Source organism: Ptychodera flava, chromosome 4 (genome assembly GCF_041260155.1).
Source record: "Ptychodera flava strain L36383 chromosome 4, AS_Pfla_20210202, whole genome shotgun sequence".
Taxonomy (NCBI): Eukaryota; Metazoa; Hemichordata; class Enteropneusta; family Ptychoderidae; genus Ptychodera; species Ptychodera flava.
This window is the reverse complement of record NC_091931.1, coordinates 15,303,386-15,322,091: the sequence shown is the minus strand read 5'-3', so window position 1 is coordinate 15,322,091 and position 18,706 is coordinate 15,303,386. Positions and strand designations below refer to the sequence as shown.

The following is an 18,706-nucleotide window of genomic DNA, read 5'->3' as shown; positions in this document are numbered from 1 at the left end:
ACACTAATTAGTTTCAGCTGTAGCCGTGGCCACTTTGGTGTTGAACAAGGCTACTTGATAAAGACCAAAGAGTCTGCTTGTACAAAGGCAAAACTAGCTCTGTCTGAGGCTCGAGTTGTAAATGAGAGTTTACGATTGGCACCCGTGTTCAAGATTAAGATACAATGTAACATTACCATGCACTGGTCCATGTACAAATCTTTTTATTTCAACTTCCCCAGACAAACTGTCTGCATGGGACATACGATGTTGTCGACTTTGCCAGCTGGCTACAGCTAAAACTAATTAGTGTGAGCAGTTTTATTGCAGTTCACTGCAGTGGCTTCGCGCTCTAATTCTGAAAAGGGTTGTAATATGATTAAGGTTAAAGTAGATTTAGTGATGGATACTGAGTTGATTTCTCAATAATATCGAATTAAAGTTTAAATGTGCCTGCATTGCAGACTCTGTTTACTGCATTGTGATCTTGGTTGCATATGCTGGCAACAGCAGCATCGGGTTATTATTAGTGCATCTGTTTGCTACAGCAGCATCCGGAACCCCTTCAATTGGGAATCAACACCGCCTTCAAAGTGACTAAGTCGCTCTTTCTTACCTTTTTGTGAGATCAAGAAAATGGAAAATCGCATTAAGTCACTCGGTGCACAAATTGATGACGGTACGTAACTTAAAAATGACATCTCTGCTGAATGCAAACAGATAATTTTGTTTGTTACCCCTCGAAAAACGGATTTTTAATGTGCATGTAAAGTTTATCAATCCATCACATCCACATCACATACAGATTCCAAGCTTTGAATAACATCTTCAACAAATTTGTTCAAGGTTATGGTATAAGGAATGAATGAGTTACGGTATATGGCTATATTCCATAATGCAATCGAAACTCTGCTCTTCATTCAATAGTCTTCAATGTCACACTGAACCGCGATCTCAGCTGTGTCCTGGTACAGGTAAAGTTCACCCGGTCGAGTGTAGGACATCATGTTTTTAGTAGACCGAGTCAACTTTTCTGCATCCTCAGGAAGTGGATCGTACCCGGCTTCTTTCCTGAACTCGTTCAGTGCGGGACCCCAGTCTTCTGTTGGTCTCAGAGATTTGACCAGTCTCTATTGATGTGGAGGTAAGGAGAATTGACATGCACGCAGATTAGGAATTAGAAAGGGCGCTGAGCTTAACAATTCTCACTATAGGGCGCTCTCCGTTATCTACAAGGGCGAGCATGCATAGCGCTGTCGAGCGGCCAATCTTTCTGTCTTTGGTAATGCATGTATTGTGGCTGTGTGAACCAAGGAAGTAATACCTCATGTTGAGCTGGAAGGTATGCATAATGCTATTGAGTGAAGTGTTCTAGAGGGCTTCCTATAGAGAGTTGACTCCACTAACTCAAGTAATTGTATCGTGGCTTTGTGCGCCGGAGTAAACTCCCCGATGACAATGAATATCAATAACAAAACTGTGCCTGTTCTCTTCAAGTTATCAGTATGACCAAGAGTTAATTTTTTAAGAAATTCAAATGAAAGGTGCCGACAGGCAATTTCAAGACCAGCAAGTGCATCTTTGTGAATCTGACATGACGGGGCACTTTTCGAGATGCTATTCCGTAGAACGCACTGGTGATGTTCTGCATACATTGTACATTTGTACGCCCCAGAAACATACCTGTCGAAATGTGCCAGTCTGTTTGCAGATCAGATGGTAGGGGATGTATAAAACAAAGGCTGCCAACGATGTGCAAGTCATCAGCCATCCCAAGATAATGGCCCAGTCTGGATATGTATAGGGTCCCATCGTCGGTGCCTTATACTCAATGCAATAGAATACTATGACCATCTGAAAAAAGTTAAATTTACTCCAAGCATGAGTTTTATGGTGTATGTGGAAAGCTGTGGCCTCCTGAGAGTAGTTTGGGGGCTTTAAATCTTTTTCGCAAGTAAATGTAAGAAAATTGAGACAGAATAAAAAAATAAGAAAAATATTATAAGGATTGCTAGAAATATTCAAACTCCTCAGTCCTCCTTCTTAAACAACTCTTTTCATTATTTTCCTACTTTATATGTTTATTTCGTATCATGTAGGTTATAATCACGCCTTCGTAAGGAATAATAGTGTTATAAGTCGTCCAATGGCTCTTCTTTGGTCAGTTGTACCTTTACAAAGAATTAAAGTATCAGACAACTCTCAGGAAACCGATGGAAAAGGCCCTTGCAAACGGATTTTAGAGATTTTAAGGGCGAATTTGATTTTCCTTCGGATTGCCTTTGTGTAAGTGCAAGAATGTAAGCTAAATTTTGTATTTTGTCAAAAGAAAGTTACTTACTCCTATGATCACTGGGGCTATGAAGAGTGGTATCAAGTACACTATGGAAACAATCATCCAGAAGCCATCGGAGCGACGTCCGCCAACTGCCTTCATGTCTTTGAATAAACGAGGCACTCCTGAGAGAGAGAGAGAGAGAGAGAGAGAGAGAGAGAGAGAGAGAGAGAGAGAGAGAGAGAGAGAGAGAGAGAGAGAGAGAGAGAGAGAGAGAGAGAGAGAGAGAGAGAGAGATTGGATTTCTTGGATAGACATAATTTGATCATTTGACTCAGTGAAATTCCTCAATCATGCTATAATATTGTTGACATAGCATAGTGGTTCAACACAATTGACGAAGAAAATAACTTCCGCCATACGGTAAATACACATCCAAACTGAGAGTTTTCTTGTCAGGGAAGTAAACTTCTCGATGCAAAAGAGCATAGCGATATACACATTAAATATTTCAGTAAAGAACAATTTTGTCAAGCTTCCTGCACAAATTCAATTGAATATTTGACACAATTCTATTTTCTACTTACAGAAGAAATGTTACTTACCATATATGTATGTCACTACCAAGCATTCAAAGAAACCGATTATCGTCATAGGAAACGAAACGGCATACGCATCCATCAAATTTACCCAGTATAAACCAGCCTTTTCAATGAAATGGGAACAAGACAAACAGATTAGGTTGGTGACTTGAAACCCTCGTCAACCTTTCCACAAACTTTCATTATCATTAATTTCCTGTAAGGAAATCTTCAAAATCGCAGAACGCTGTGCGAACTGCCACACACCTTTCTGACAGATGATGGTATAGTAGCTATGTGCTTTTGACACTGGCTTTGTTTCACTTCTGCGGTAGTATAGGTATCACAGTGGTTGCGAGTTGAATCACCTGTTCGACTTTAAAAGAAAGGCGGTTTACGCTTTCTTCGTTTCGTCCCGATCGTTTCATCTTCCAAAAGTGCAAAATAAGATGTACAATATCTATGACTTTGTTAGGGAGAATACCTATCCGCGATTTACCTGTGTGACGAGCGGCAAACCAAGCAGCAAGGCTCCCACGCAGTACACTATAGGCATAGCTGTCCTCCAAAATTTGCGATTGCGAGCTAGCTTCTTCGACTCGTCAAGGATAGCCGTTATCACCGTTTCGACCGTCACAAACTGTGTAAGTATGCAAAATTACATCATGGGTTGAAGATTCTGAAGATGTTTTCGGAAGTATCATCATCAAGTTTCAGACAGTTAACTTCACAGCAAAAATAATCCTAAAAGGCTAATTTTTAGTCACGATGGATGCATAAATTCACTTGAAATTATCATCATCATCATCATCATCGTCATCATCATCATCATCATCATCATCATCATCATCATCATCAATACATGTAAAAAGTATACTCTCTGTTATTAAACCATACCAATGAATCTATTCCCAGAGAAACGAGGGTCAGGAAAAACACTACGGCAAATAAAGGTGAGATTGGAAGTCGAGAAATAGCCTCTGGGTACACATCAAATGCCAGTCCCGGTCCACTGGTGGCGACGTCCTCCACTTTTTTGCCAAGTTCGTGAGCCATGTGTCCAAGCATCGGGAAAACGGCAAAGCCGGCCAAGACACTGGTCAGACAGTTTAGCGACGGTATGAGGAAGGCGTCACTATAAGATATCAAAAAGAACAACGAGTGAAAGACATGGAGAGAGAGAGAGAGAGAGAGAGAGAGAGAGAGAGAGAGAGAGAGAGAGCGCTAGTCAGTCTTCCGCCTCTTATTGGATAACATTATGATAGCGATCTGGCTGTCTCTCTGCAAAACGAGATAAACATGTACGTGGGCATACTTGCGTCTTTCAAACTGGACATGTATATTTTTTCACATGCAGCACCTCTGAACATAAGTCCCCCTTTATCACAATATTTGGTTTCAAACCGATCAGTCTCTGATTTGGTAATCCTTTCTTACATATAAATATAAACCAAGAAAATTTTATGAAACGGTAATTATCAATACGAACGACTGTTCCTTTGTCATATGCAATAATTGCAGATAAAGTGTTGATAACATTATCAAAGAGGACATGTTGAAAACTGAATAACTGATATTTCTTTGCATTTCAATAGTCTGACAATGGAGAAAATTGAAGCAGTTCGTCTTTGTGTGCAGGTCATCTTTCCTTTAAAAGTGGAGATACATTAAGAAAATACATTGAAGGTGAGAAAAACTATGATTTATCAGTTGCGACAAGATTGAAATATACTACCTGAACACGTTGTTGTGAAACTTGTTGTAACTTGCCATTGTGAAAAGACCTCCACTAGACAACCCCAATGAAAAAAACATCTGGCCAGCTGCCTCCTTCCATATCTGTTTCGGTAAACGAAATATAGTTTAGGATCATAAAGTCTACATAGAAGCTCGAGAAAAATGTATCCTTCTGCAGGAAATCTCCTCCTTATCATTGCGCATGCAATATTTAAATGCTTAACCTACCCCGGGTTCCTTGAGCTTGGTCCAGTTAGCACTTGCGATGTAAAATTTAATTCCTTCACTAGCTCCATCTAACATGCAACCCCGTATAACGAGTATGATGATGAGAACGTAGGGCAAAGTCGCTGTGACGTATACCACCTATTCAAGGAACAGTGAAAACATGATTTAAGTTTGAACTGATCGATCGAAACCGCCGATATTACTCAAAGGTCACGTTACACTTGATGATATTTCAGAATTCACAAAATTGCATTGGCAAGCTATAGCTCATACAATTTAACATTACTATCGGTTACTACTCAGACACACTCAGTCGTTCGAAAGGGAGTAGTCGAAACAATAAATAAGGGGAAAAAGTGAGTGAACTAGTGTTTTGCGTTACTGCCTTTTTCTACACCCTATTGTCTTTTAACACTTCCTATAACGTCATTTTCTGTGGGCCGTGTACATTTTTTTCGTTAAAAGACGTGGAAACCAGGCCAAATATTTGATGATGGAAGTCACTATACCAAAATCGTAATGTGTTCCGTGTTTTTGGTACGTTTGACCTTTCCAAATCGCACATGTAACAACCTACCTTTCCTGCCGATTTGATTCCCTTGATGACACAAAAATACACAAGTATCCAGCCTAACAGAAGGCAGAGCGCCAACTGCCAGCGGACATACCCAGTCTCCTCTATTCCCGCTGAAGCTTCCAGTAAATAATTGCTGTAAAATACGGGAAAGCTGGCGTTAGATTTACTTTGAACACGGGAAGACTGAAGAATAGGGTGATGCTAAGTGAGGGTAAAATTCAAGACGATATGGAGGATAAGTTTGCATTTATCATCTGTTAAAAGCGCCCTCAGGCGACCATTTTTTTAACACGTTGGGAAAAATGTTCTCCTGGTTTGACGGAATTGCGGAGACAGTTAGTGAAAGACAATAGACGATGATACTACTCTAGTGATCGTGACACAATAAAGGGAAAGTAACTTGCCACATTTTTCATACCTTGATAGTTGGCTTTTAGTGCATGGTAGTGCATTTTGTAAGTGCGAGATTTTATTCGCGAGAGAAGTGCAACGAAAGAGTCTCACCCGAAATATTCCGAAGATGGGCCAGTAGTGTCGTTTGGCAGCTGCAGTCTCACCTCTGTTAAGTTGGCGGTGGAGTTAAGGTCTCTGTCATCGAAACACTTGTCCGAATTCCAGGAGTTGCCGCATCCTATCCAAGGCAAACTCGGCAGTTCCGTAAATGAAGCGAACAAGTAGAAGAGAGCCCAACAGAGGACAACGTTGTAGTAAATTGTCAGAAGGGAAGAGACGATCAACATCGCAATTCCAAGTCCTTTGAGAAAAAATGAAATAATTTGCTTTGCGTAGGATAAGAGTGAAAATGTTCTTCAAAGTCTGAGCCATCAACAGTTTAGGCGAAGGGCAGCAAAGTTAAAGGACATTACTACCAGTTTGAGCAACACAATCGTGTTCAATTTTTATTTCAAAAAAGAAAGATATCTGATATTGGTAAGCATCGATTCAACTTAAGGTAGTATGCGCCTCAAACTTTGCTCAAGGAATCTTTCGACCATTCTCTTTCAAATTGAGTAATAAAAATTAGGGGTCACAGTGCAAATTTTGGTACTAGGGAAACAAATTTCCCAAGATTTACCGATATTTGAATGGCCGCCATCACCCGTGTTAGTTCTAGGGAGAAAATCCCGAGTAAGCTCTCTGGAGAAAAAAACAACAACAAATTTTCGATTTTCGAAAAACTAGGAGGTTGAAAGGTTTTTATTACAAGAAAGAGCTTTTAAAGTTTTAGAGTCCGAATATCTGTCCCCGAGGTGCATTCTACCTTATATCGCTAGCTGCCAACATTGTTGGGCAAAGCACGTTGGTTTGTTGTGGTTGGATGCATTTTCAGTAATGTATAAAAAGAATGATTTCGATAGAACGGTATATATCATCTTCCTGGCGTTTATATTAACCATAAATTTCACAGTAACGACGCTGTGTATTAGATGAGCCACTTTAACCTCAGATTCTTCCAATGAAATCACTATCCGTTATCTTGTGCATCGGGGACAGATATTCGGACCCGAAAACTTTTACAATTCTTTTATGATCTACTACTTGTGGGAATTCATGTTTAAAGCTCTTGGTGTTAGAAAACTTTTCACTGTCTTAGCTTTTCCAAAATCGAAAATTTTATTTTCCTCTATAGAGGTAACATAACACGGGGATTGCGGCCATTTTGAATTTCAAATATTGGTAAATATTGAGAAATTTGTTTCTCTGGAACCAAAATTGCACTGTGACCCCCGATTTTTATTGTTGGTTTTGAAAGTGAATGGTTGAAACATTTCTCGAGGAAAGTGAAAGCAAAATTTAAGTCTTTCACTTGCGAGGCACATATTCCTTAAAGTAGAATACGCATCTGGAATAGTTATTTGGACTCTAAAACATGACTTATGAGGGATCGTTTTAACGCTCTTTGAGCAAGAAGACTTTAAACCATCTAATTTAGTTTTCCCGAATATCGATCATTTTCCCCGTGGAGTTAACACAGTGTTGGTGGCCAATTAAGAATTTCAAATATCGGTAAATATGTTTCTCTGGTACCAAACTTTGCACGACGATCCCTAATTTTTACTGATTTGGTGAGAGAATGGTTGAAAGTTTCATTGAGGAAAGTTTGAGCAAGATTTAATTATTTTGCTTTCGAGGCGCACCGTACACTGCCTTTAGGTTTCTTACCTTTGAATAATGGGGCAAATTTCCAAATGGTGATGCAGCCAAGACTGGAAAACTGTCCCAGGAACAACTCCAAGAAGAATATAGGTACTCCAACGAAGAAGAACATCAAAACATATGGGACGAGGAACGTGGCTACAAATAGAAAGGATAAAAGGTTTGCTTAGTGTCAGCCGCTGCCTGAACGGTGCCATGTCAAAATTAAAATGAAACGCAAGTAGTAAAGATGAAGTAATTTATGAAAAGAATACTTTCATTTTACTTGCGAACACCTATACTTTTTGCCTTATCCCTTTGTCATGAGGTTGAATAAGATGATCTTGACATAGCTTTGAACCAAAGTTAACCCACCTCCGCCGTTCTTAAAGCATATGTATGGAAACCTCCATAGATTTCCAAGGCCTACGGCGAAACCCAAGCTGGAGAGCAAAAACTCCACCTTGTTGGACCAGTTACCACGTTCAGGGTTCTCCTCCTTCGACGTCTCTGCGTCGCCGTTTAGATTTTCCATCTCCATGATTGGTCCAGTATCTTCCTGCACATAATTTTTAAAACAAAAAGAATTGACTATTTTGAAACCTATCGATTCAAGTTATCACAGTGACGCCATACTCTGGTCTATTTTCATGTGTTTGTCGCAAACGCTTAACAAACATCAGGAAAATGCTAGGCATCAAACCCGTTTACTTTGCAGAGTGTCGTCTGCTAACGCTAAAGTTCCGATTTTACACTGTTATTTTGTTGGCTGATGGGTACGGATTACAAGAATTCGTACCACGAAAATTTTATTGTGTTCACACAAAAATGCAGACTCTGACACAAATCGATCCCATGCTGTGTGTTTCCACAATTACAGCGCGCGGAAGTAAAAATTTCAAGCTCAGTTCAGATCAGTTGGGATGGTATTCTCGTGTCGCTTCGCCGATCAAATTTAGTCACTTCAACTTGAAAGAGCGCTTGCTTGTTTTGTTCCCCTGCTCCGTATTTTAAAGGGACAATAAAATGTCATAATAATTTATTTGTTGTCTAGAAATGCTGTAAGTCAAGGGAGAAGTTCCCGACGATTACCCTTCTTTTTCAGAACTGATATCATGGTACCTCAGAACTTTTATATTCCACATTTTGGAGGATTTATCAGTGACTATTATATATCTGATCATTTAGCCTTGAGTGAAGCACACAAATCCTGCAACGACGATGGGACCGATCTTTGCTTAAGTTAAATTTTGTCGGCCCTAGTTGCCTCAGCTTGCCCTATCAGAGATGGATGTTTGCAAAGTTTGATTTGCAGAGCATCACAGCAACATTGTGCAATTTGTGAACTTGGAAACCGTATATATATATATATAATTTATATTAAATTATCTTTCGTAGTTGGGTTTTCACACGCTTTTGGTGGTAAAACATGTCCGAGTCGGCAGCTCATTTTATTTGGAAGTTAAATCATACTTCCGTCATCGGGTTTCTCAGAATTAACTCCTTCCATGGAGCTACCATGCTCCTTCTAGAGGGGGGCGGGGATTTCAGCTGAAAACACGTCGTTTCGTCTTACCGTATGTGTGTTTTGCACTCAAGACCCAAGGGGGTGTATAATTTTACATCGTACTGATATGGCCTGCACTGAATAGAGAAGGCCATCCGCTATGCCGTGTGTTTCAAAGGGCGAGGACTTTGGCTGTATTGATTTAAGGGACTGGACATAAATTACAGGGGGAGGGGGTGGGCCGGTGTTTTTCGAAAAACCGCTGCGTAAAAAATAGTGACCCTTCAAAAGTTCATGCACAAAAATTAGTGACCCTCCCCCTTATCCGTGCATGAAAATAAGTGACCCTCCCCTGTTACTCAATACCCCCCAAAAAAACCGCAATGTGTTAAAGACCCCTTCTGACTTGCTATACTTTTTAAGTCGCCTCCCGAAAGGAAGGCAAAATGTGGCCGATATAACGCGTTGTCCAAAAAATATCAAATCATATGTGTGTGATAATTCATGTAAATGTACTTTGCTTGAAGTGGCAGGTAAAAAGTGCATGCCTGTACAAAAAATGTAATTTTTAGATTTTATCGATAATGTTGATTCACTATACATGTAGTCGACTAGAAGAAAACTACGAACGTGTATTTTCCAGTATAAAACTAGCTATATCTGTTCATATACAGATGTTTAATAACTGATATAGATATACTTGATTAGCATGGGTTGTTTACAAGTGCACATGTGAACAAGATATTTGATTTTGGAATTTTCTGTCAAAATGTTGATCCACTATACATGGGAGTCTATGACAAAACTATACATGGGAGTCTATGACAAAACTGTAAAAAAAAAATTTCAGAATTAAAATTTGTACTATTTGTGCATATATGGACCCTGAATAATTGACATAATTGTGCTTGATTAGAAGAGGGTGGTAAAATGTGCATCTGTGTACAATTAACTTTGTTTTTGGAATTTCGCATAAAATGTTGATCCACTATACATGGGAGTCTATGACAAAACTGTAAAAAAAAATTTTCAGAATTAAAAATATGCACTATTTGTGTATATATGACCCTGAATAATTGACATAATTGTGCTTGATTAGAAGAGGGTGGTAACACGTGCATCTGTGTACAATAACTTTGTTTTTGGAATTTCGCATGAAATGTGGATCCATTATACATTGTAGTCTATGAAGAAACTATGAATAATTTTTTTTAAATACAAACTTGGCAAATCTGTGTATTTATGTATGCTTGATTATTGATATTTATTTTCTTGATTAGACTAGAGTGGTTACAAGTCCATGTGTGTGCAAGAAATTTGGTTTTGGAATTTCACCGAAATGTTGATTCACTATACATGGCAGTCTATGGTGAAACCCTATGAATAATTTTTTTCCAATACAAAAATAGGTAAATCTGTGCATTTATGTACACTCAATTATTGGTACTAATGTTCATGATTAGACTAGAGTGGTTTCAAGTCAATGGTTGTGCAAGAAATTTGATTTTGGCATATCACTTAAATGTCGATTCACTATACATGGCAGTCTATGATGAAACTCTGAATAATTTTTTTCCAATACAAAATAGGAAAATCTGTGCATTTATGTACACTTGATTATTGGTATTAATGTTCATGATTAGACTAGAGTAGTTTCAAGTCAATGGGTGTGCAAGAAATTTGATTTTGGAATTTCACTGAAATGTCCATTCACTTGGAATTTCACTGAAATGTCCATTCACTATACATGGCAGTCTATGATGAAACTATGAATAATTTTTTTCCAATACAAAACTTGGTAAACCTGTGCATTTATGTACACCTAATCATTAGTATTAATATTCATGATTAGACTAGAGTGGTTTCAAGTCAATGGTTGTGCAAGAAATTTGATTTTGGAATTTCACCAAAATGTTGATTCACTATACATTGTAGGCTATGAGGAAACTACAAATAACTCATAGGTTATCTGATCCTAAATTGTTATTCAAAAGTTGTTCGACCTGAAGCTTCCAGTTGTTATTGATGACACTATGCACTATTCTGAATAGTTTGTATTCTGTCAATGTCCTCAAAAAATAAAAAATGTACATACAGCGACATGAACGTTTGACACCGACCTATGCCCAATGTATTGTCAATGGGAGAATGATGTCAAATAAGTAATCTCCCAAATTGTTATTGAAAGAGTCATTATAGGGGACAGTTATGCACAATAGTGTTGAATAAGTAGAAATCATGACAACTTAAATCAATGTGGCTGCTTGGATCATCAATACATTGTTTATTATACCTGAAATTTGCGCCCGAAGGGCGCGCCGAAAATGGTAATGGCAGAAAATGAAAGTGCCAGGAGGTATTTTTTCTTTTTTCAGTATTCCATAACGTGCACATGCAATTTCAGCTTTGATGCATGAAAAAAGGTGACCCTTCCCCATAGGCTTGCACAAAATTTTATGACCCTTCAAAAATGCTTGCGCGAAAAATGGCGACCCACCCCCAAAAAACACCGGCCCACCCCCCCCCCCCCCCTGTAATTTGTGTCCAGTCCCTAACGCCAACGCCGGTCGGAGTTGACCGGGATTTTCCGGCAGTCGGGCTAACCATTAAAAAAAGAAGTCGAGGCGCCACAGAACTGCGATAACACAATGAGATCTACGTTTGGCAGCAGAAATCTTAGCTATTTGTTCTGCAGCTGCCCTTCTGAACTGGGAGGTTTCAGTGTGTACCGAAGAACATTAGTTTGACCACCCATTGTCATTATAATTGTTTGTCCTCAATAGAAAGGTTTTTGCCACAGCTGGGTCACCTAGTCCGAACAGTCAGGGACAAAGGAATCTCTCCAAATAGCACTGCCGCCTTATAAAATGTACACTTATACTCATGCGTATACAGTATATGAACATAGTGAAGCCGTCACACAGACAAATTTCACACACACAGACCTACATGCACGCACTCTGTCTCTCACTCGGGGGCACAATACAAGCACATGCAGTCGACACAGACACCAGTGCACATACTCGACGAAACTACATGTATAAGAGTTTAAAAGAAGTAATGTGGACATTTAATTACCTCTTTCTTTGCCCAAAGGTCATCATTCTGCAAACCTTTCTTGGTTCCCTTTAATTAAGAACAAACCAAAAGAAAAGTTAATACAGAAAAGGTTTCAAATAGACGAATTTCAGATGTTTAGACACTAATCGAACCTGTTGATGCAACAAAAATATTCGCCTTTTCGGAAAAAAGAGCAACAGCGTTGGCGGCAATTGCGTTTCATAGCAGGGAAATGTGTACGATGTACAGTGACAGTCCCTCCACACACCGGTTGGGAAACTGCTATTGTTTCAACGAGTGAAGTACCGGATTAGGAATTGTATGCGCATTATGGTTTGGTATTCGTATTTCATACCCATTTTCGTCGCGTTTTTCTTTCGAACATTTGTTACCAAGAACCACTGATATTTACTCTAATATGTGAAGCCGGCGTCAACCATTTCAAACAAAATGAACAATCCATTAGGTTTTGGAGAGATCGGTCATTTGATTTTGTTGTTTTGATTTCCATAAAAGAAAACGGCGGTTACGGTAGCTCGTCTGCATTGCAATGCGCGATCCAAGTCTAAATTGTGCCTGATAATAAACTTTTACGACAGGTATCACATGAAATGTGGTGTTTATTTTGGTGTGGGGTGGATCGTATACAAACCGAAATGAAGCCCTCTATACAATTTAAAACAAACATCTTATCAAACCATGAGACGCTTGAGGTCGCGTCGTAACAACAGGGACCAGGCGTGTCCAAACCGGTGTGATGACTGTGGTACAGTATTGCCGTTGTGAAAGCTGTAACTGCATTTTGGAACGCTATGAGTATTAGCGATTTTTCAAACAGCAAACATGCTTTAAATTCGACTGCCAAAAGCGACACAACAAAGATGATAAAGTAACTAATGCTGATTAAGACAAAAGAGAATATAATGGCAGAACTGGTAATGAAATAAACATAATGTACGCCTTATCGCAGTTCCTCCGATGGCCTAGTAATAACAGTGACAGTATATGTGTTACTGTGTCATGTGGATGTCAATAATCGCCTAAAGCACATTATTCGGGGCATGACGATATAAACTAATGGACTTTATAGCTACTTTACCTTGTGATTTATAGAAAAGCCTCGGGTATTGAACCACTTAATTTATTGAAGCGCTTTTCAATGAGAGTTATTTTTGAATTTAGGACACTGATAAGTTTCTCGCCATAAAACAGGCCTACGGAGTGAAAGTTCGTAAAGGCTAACTTAAGCAAAATTTCATGTGTCAATTTCTCTCGGTAAACGTACAAATATTTAAATGTATAAACCGCTTAAAATCAGTCAGAGGCACGGACAAGCTAAAACCGTACAGGGGAGTAGAAGACGAGACAGAGAAAGATGTTAGATTGGTATTCAGCAGTGAAAAATTCCATAAAGAGCAGACGAAATGTCCAAAGGAGATATTGCACGTAGAATTTAGAGCAGGTGATTCGAAGCTGGGACTAATAATATTATTCTTATTAACATATTATGAATAATATTTTAGGTATACTAGTCCCAGGTCAAAGCTACAAGAACACTTGGTTACCGTATCAATGGTTATGAAAACGCGGACACAGGGACTAAAGAAAAGTGTTTGAATAAAATTACGTTTGTGCAAACATTCGTTTGATTATCGCTTGATATAGTATCGATTATCTGGTCTTCATGTTGATTTCCCTCCTCATGCGGAGATCACTTTTAAAAAATCGTTTTCGTATAGAAGATAGTAATGCAGCAAAAAATGGTCCAGAAATTACGTGAATTCTCCTCTTTAATGTTTCTGTTGGTCGTTATCTACTCTACTGGTTTCAATAATTCGATATGATAATCGACGATACTTTAAGTGTCGCTTTGACAAGTGACACTGGCTTTACCGCCAGGCATCTAGCATGCTATCACTACGTCAAAGTAATCGTCATTCTACAGTCTGGAGCACTGGCAAGTCTGGAATCTCGTGCCTACTGAAGCCACTTGAAGCCACTAGCTTCCTTTGTGTCGAGTGTTGGACTTATTTGATTGCCGAGTTGGGCATCCACACGCGTCCATGGTTTCCTAAGTTGTACTTCGAACTACCTAACCGAATGTAGTTCGACTTAAACTACCCTTTAAGTTCCATCACTTAAAGGAAGTAATGGGATACCCAAAAGATAATTTTTCAGCAAATCACCTAACCTGTCGCTTTGTATTCTAAATTCCACAGCAGTTAATAAGCTACTTCCGAACGTCGTTGTTTTGCAAGCGTAGGTCCTGGGGCTATGCAAGCCTCTCTTTCTGTGACCGTGCTCTAATGCCATGGGCAACGTTCTCCTCCAGTGGGACCGTCCTTTCGATCATTGAGTTTTGTGATGTGGTTGAGAGTTATAAATGAGGTTAAATGTTTTGTAGCTTCCGGCCTTGTATACGTGTTGTTGAAGATTTCAGTGACAATGAACAGGTGACTTCAAGTTAAGACGCACACATATCATCTTGTGAGAACGTTCATGCCTGATGTTTATATTTATGTTTTTTATGTCTGCTACGAGATTCTTGTAGCCGTCTCGACACTTGGCATTTTCCTGCAACATAATTATCGAAAACATACCGGACACATAATGACAAACTTAAATATTGCATTGCATATTTTTCCCATTTTTAGTAATCGCTTTAAGTTACCTCTCTTTGTGCCAAGGTCAAATTTTTTAAGGCACATAAGACTCCGCAATCCACAAAATCAATCATTTCTCTCACATCCTTTTAATTTCTTTTTATTGCCCAGTACCCCTACCCTTTGAGCTTTTACACATATTATGCACCAGAGAATTACAAGGTTGTGATAATTTCTCACTTAGGTCATTGACATGTAAGCATCGTTTCAAAAGCGGTACATCCTAAATTCATTTTTTGACGTCAGAACTGTAGTTCCGGTCCAATGTTTTAACTTAAAGGGACAGGCTTTTCATCAATTTTATCTCTAACAAATCAATAACTGTGCATAACTTTCAAGGGAAAACACAGGACGAAAATAACATAAACAGTTATTGTCATCACCCATGCACTAATGCGAGAACCAGGGATTTGGCCCGGGACTGCGGCTATAACACTTCAGTAGATGAAATGCACATATAGAGCTCAATTAACTACAACTGTATCATTTTGTCCTGTATACGAACAACAGTTTCTTGTAGTAATTTTTGCCCAATTCCTGGCGAAATCTCTAACATTTAACTTTTCGATAAAAACCTCTGTATATCTGTTATATCCAACGAGATTGTTTGTGAATAGTAGTTTCCCTTCTAATTCATTCGAAAACGATAACATTGCATAGTATCACCAGGCTTCGTGTCTGCAGTGCCACCACTTTGTGTTTGAACATATATATGTATATAAAGGAAAAGAAGAAGAAATTATATACTTTCACACCCTAGAATAAAAAATAATAAAAACAACACTCCAAGTTATAGCTATTGTCATATTTTCCTATAGCAAGGGGAGCAGCAGGAACCGAGGGATGCTTATAATCATATTAGACTAAGAATGGAAACTGGTGCTAGGAGCCAGTGAACTTGATAGTGGTGATTTATTGTCGTTGATCAGTACAGGAAGTCGCAAGCTCGACCTACTACCGAGCCCGAACGGCACTCCTCTCGGTAATGGGAAAACGATTGTAGGCTGTCCTGAAGATTAAAGGAAGACTGGGGAAATGGATTCGCTTGCTTATCGTTTAAAAATCGTTTAAAGATCTATAAGCCAATACACAATAACAGGAATAATATGATACTTCACACCTCAACGCTCACAGTTTTAAAAACGCGACGCCTCCATGATAAGCAGCAATACTGCCATAATGCCTATTTTTCAACACAATTTTTTTATATTGAGAATTGGATTGCCATGGATGTATATATCAGACAAACGTTTGCATCCAGATAGTGGCTAGAATGTTGAATGACGGCTCAAGCCGAAAAAGTTACAGGAATTTCAATTCTATAAAACAACATCCGGCCAGAGCCACGGTCCCTCACATATAATAAGAACTCTGCCCAATCTTTAAAATGCAGGTCAGAATAGCCGGCAAAGCGTCCCGAGTAACATCTTGACCTCGGTATGATTTCATTCAACAATGGCGTCAACTCAGTCCACAGTAGCGTGACATTGTATTCTTTCAACGATGGAGTGACCTCATTCCATGATATCGAGAAGGCCATTGCCTCCTGAATTGCTTTTCAAAGTTGTCCTGCTTTAAACACTGGAAATTTACCGTAACTTCTCGTCATTTTCAATTGGGCTCCCTCTCTCTCTCTCCTTCCCTCCCTCCCTCTCTCTCTCTCTCTCTCTCTCTCTCTCTCTCTCTCTCTCTCTCTCTCTGCCTTTGGAAAATTGAATTGCTCACACAATGATTTAGGTATATCTCGGCATGAGTAATGGCAGGTAACGTAATCTGAGTGCTCGATTTTTTCGTGTCAGGTATAGGTGTATGGGTTTGAGTGTAGCTGCGCGCTCAAGCCGTCACATGAAAGCATTGTAACTCTGTGATCTTCTGTTTATTCGTTGGGCATCACGGTATAAGCCTACACTACACAAACCAATGGCACGTTCCAAGTAGGCCCACTACGACTACGCTAGAGCTGAAGTGTCGTGTGTTCGATATGTAATCAGTTCCTGGCTGTGTCGTTCCATTTCAGTCCAACAATTATCATGAAAAATTTAAGGTGACAAGTCTTTTGGGAACTGGAAGCTCAATCATCATCCTGGCCCGTGACCAACAAACGAAACTTTAACTCGAACGAAAATATGCGAGAGAGGACCAGGCGTCCAACGTGTTGCGGAGGACACCCACGAATCACCAGCCGATTCTATTGAACCATCCATAGCAACTTTGAAAAGTGAACTTAGGTGTGTCAGTGTAGGAGTACAGATATTCATGCTCGCGCTTTCTTATATCTACTGCATTAGGTTGGAGCAGCGACCCACATACGGTTGAATTTCATGACCTGCGTCACTTTGCGCGGAAGGCCTGTTCGCTTTGGTTTGCAAGTTTCCTTGTCGATATATGTCTTTTTACTATATTGCAGCATGTTTGTCGAACCGTAAACCCCCGTAAAAATCGAGGGTCTGCGTCAAACAAAGTGATTTGTCAACATAACCACTCTCCTTCTGAGCTCCAGGAAATATAATTTTACGTGTTGAAAGCCTACCGACCCATAGTTACAGCAACCACAAAAAGTCGGGGTTTTTTTCCCACTGACCCTGTACGTGATTGAAATCGAGACTCACCTTGGACATGGTCTATGATTTAGTTTCTCAGTCTTGGCAGACTTAGAACAATGGAAGAATATAACGACCCAGGTTTCTTCGATTGGCTGTGGCTCCTCGTGAAGTGCGTTCACTTATAGTCTCCGGTATACGCCGTACCTTGTCGATGAATGTTTTGTGACTATTTACGTATGAAAACAAAAGACACCTTACTACGCCCGAGTGAGCTGTGTGGACACTGGGCGGTTGTGAATAGCAGTTCACGTCAGCTAAGTTTACAGGTCAGAGGTACCGGGCATAGTAAATGTTCGAACGAAAGGCGAAGCTGTTGTTCTAGGATGCTGACGAGATGGTCTATTGTCTGCCATTACACCGTGACATCAGCAGGCATTAATTATTTTTATCAGGCCATATATTTATTAGTATGATTAAAATCGGAGATATAAATGAAGACAACATGACAAGGACAATAAAAACAACACTGAGCGCTGACAAAAATGCCCTAGCGATTGACATGTATGAATTGCGTGTTTGTCAATACATTGTGTGTGCAATGCACAATTGTGACTCGAAATGTTCAACGAACGCAAATACACTTTGGTGACTAACATTCGGGGATCTCAAAGTCATGCAAATCTTCGCTGGACAAGACCCTAGTGTACTGTACTACTGGATAGATTGATGTAACACAACACTGTGTTCAGTTTATACATAGTTTGTAACCCGTCGAACTGCTTTCATTTCGGCTAACTCAATGCATGTTTCTAATTGTGCAACATTTCGTTGTTCGCTAGAGCCACAAACAAGGAAAACCTTTGTCTGTGGTAAGGGATGTACTGATTTCCTGCAGGGGTATATCCCCTGTCATGGAATTTAAACCCATTAAAACTACATCTGTTCCACCTAGACATGTCCCAGCCGCTACCTATCACCAGGTGCAGCCAACGAACAATGCACTTTTAAAAAGGTCCTTACTATGATAAGATATATTGTGCATGACAAATAATGTGAACTGACTAATTTTAAAGCAAGAGGGTAATAATTAGCTGTTCATAATTTGCCCTCCCGCAGAAAATTTTTCGACTTACCCTCCCACACTCAAACTTCATTTTTACCCACTCCCCACTTATTTTTGCCTGTTTCCCCTCCCCACCGTGAATTTTGGAAGCTCCCTCGCCCTGTGGCGAAAAAAAACTTGCCAATTTTACCTGCCCTGGAAACAATTCCCCTCAAAAAGTTTTTCCCCAAGCCCTGTCCCCAGGACAATCAACCGATATCCGCCCTGCCCTACAAAAAAACTAAAATTTGCTCCCCTACCACCTAAAGACATGTCCCCTGCCCTAGCAAAATTAAAATTTCCCCTGCCCTCAAAATT

At 39.6% G+C, this 18,706-nt stretch overlaps 1 protein-coding gene across 1 annotated transcript; it reads right to left on the bottom strand.

Annotated features, from left to right (window-relative positions):
• Positions 1–601: 601 nt before the first annotated feature.
• LOC139130988 (sodium- and chloride-dependent glycine transporter 1-like) lies at positions 602–17,585 on the bottom strand. Its single transcript, XM_070696872.1, has 14 exons — positions 17,353–17,585; positions 12,099–12,146; positions 7,889–8,072; positions 7,541–7,672; positions 5,882–6,131; positions 5,378–5,510; positions 4,801–4,938; positions 4,571–4,674; positions 3,733–3,970; positions 3,335–3,475; positions 2,860–2,959; positions 2,321–2,439; positions 1,663–1,833; positions 602–1,109 (listed from the first exon to the last, which is right to left on the bottom strand). Exons 1-14 carry the CDS (start codon positions 17,359–17,361, stop codon positions 900–902), a joined length of 1,977 nt encoding a protein of 658 aa, XP_070552973.1. The 5' UTR covers positions 17,362–17,585; the 3' UTR covers positions 602–899.
• Positions 17,586–18,706: the final 1,121 nt, after the last annotated feature.

Excerpts from the sequence above, each read along its gene's own strand:
- LOC139130988 (XM_070696872.1), bottom strand. Across the intron at positions 7,673-7,888 it reads ATGCTTTAAGAACGGCGGAG|CCACGTTCCTCGTCCCATAT; the intron begins GTGGGTTAACTT and ends TTCTATTTGTAG. Across the intron at positions 2,440-2,859 it reads GGTAGTGACATACATATATG|GAGTGCCTCGTTTATTCAAA; the intron begins GTAAGTAACATT and ends TCTCTCTCTCAG.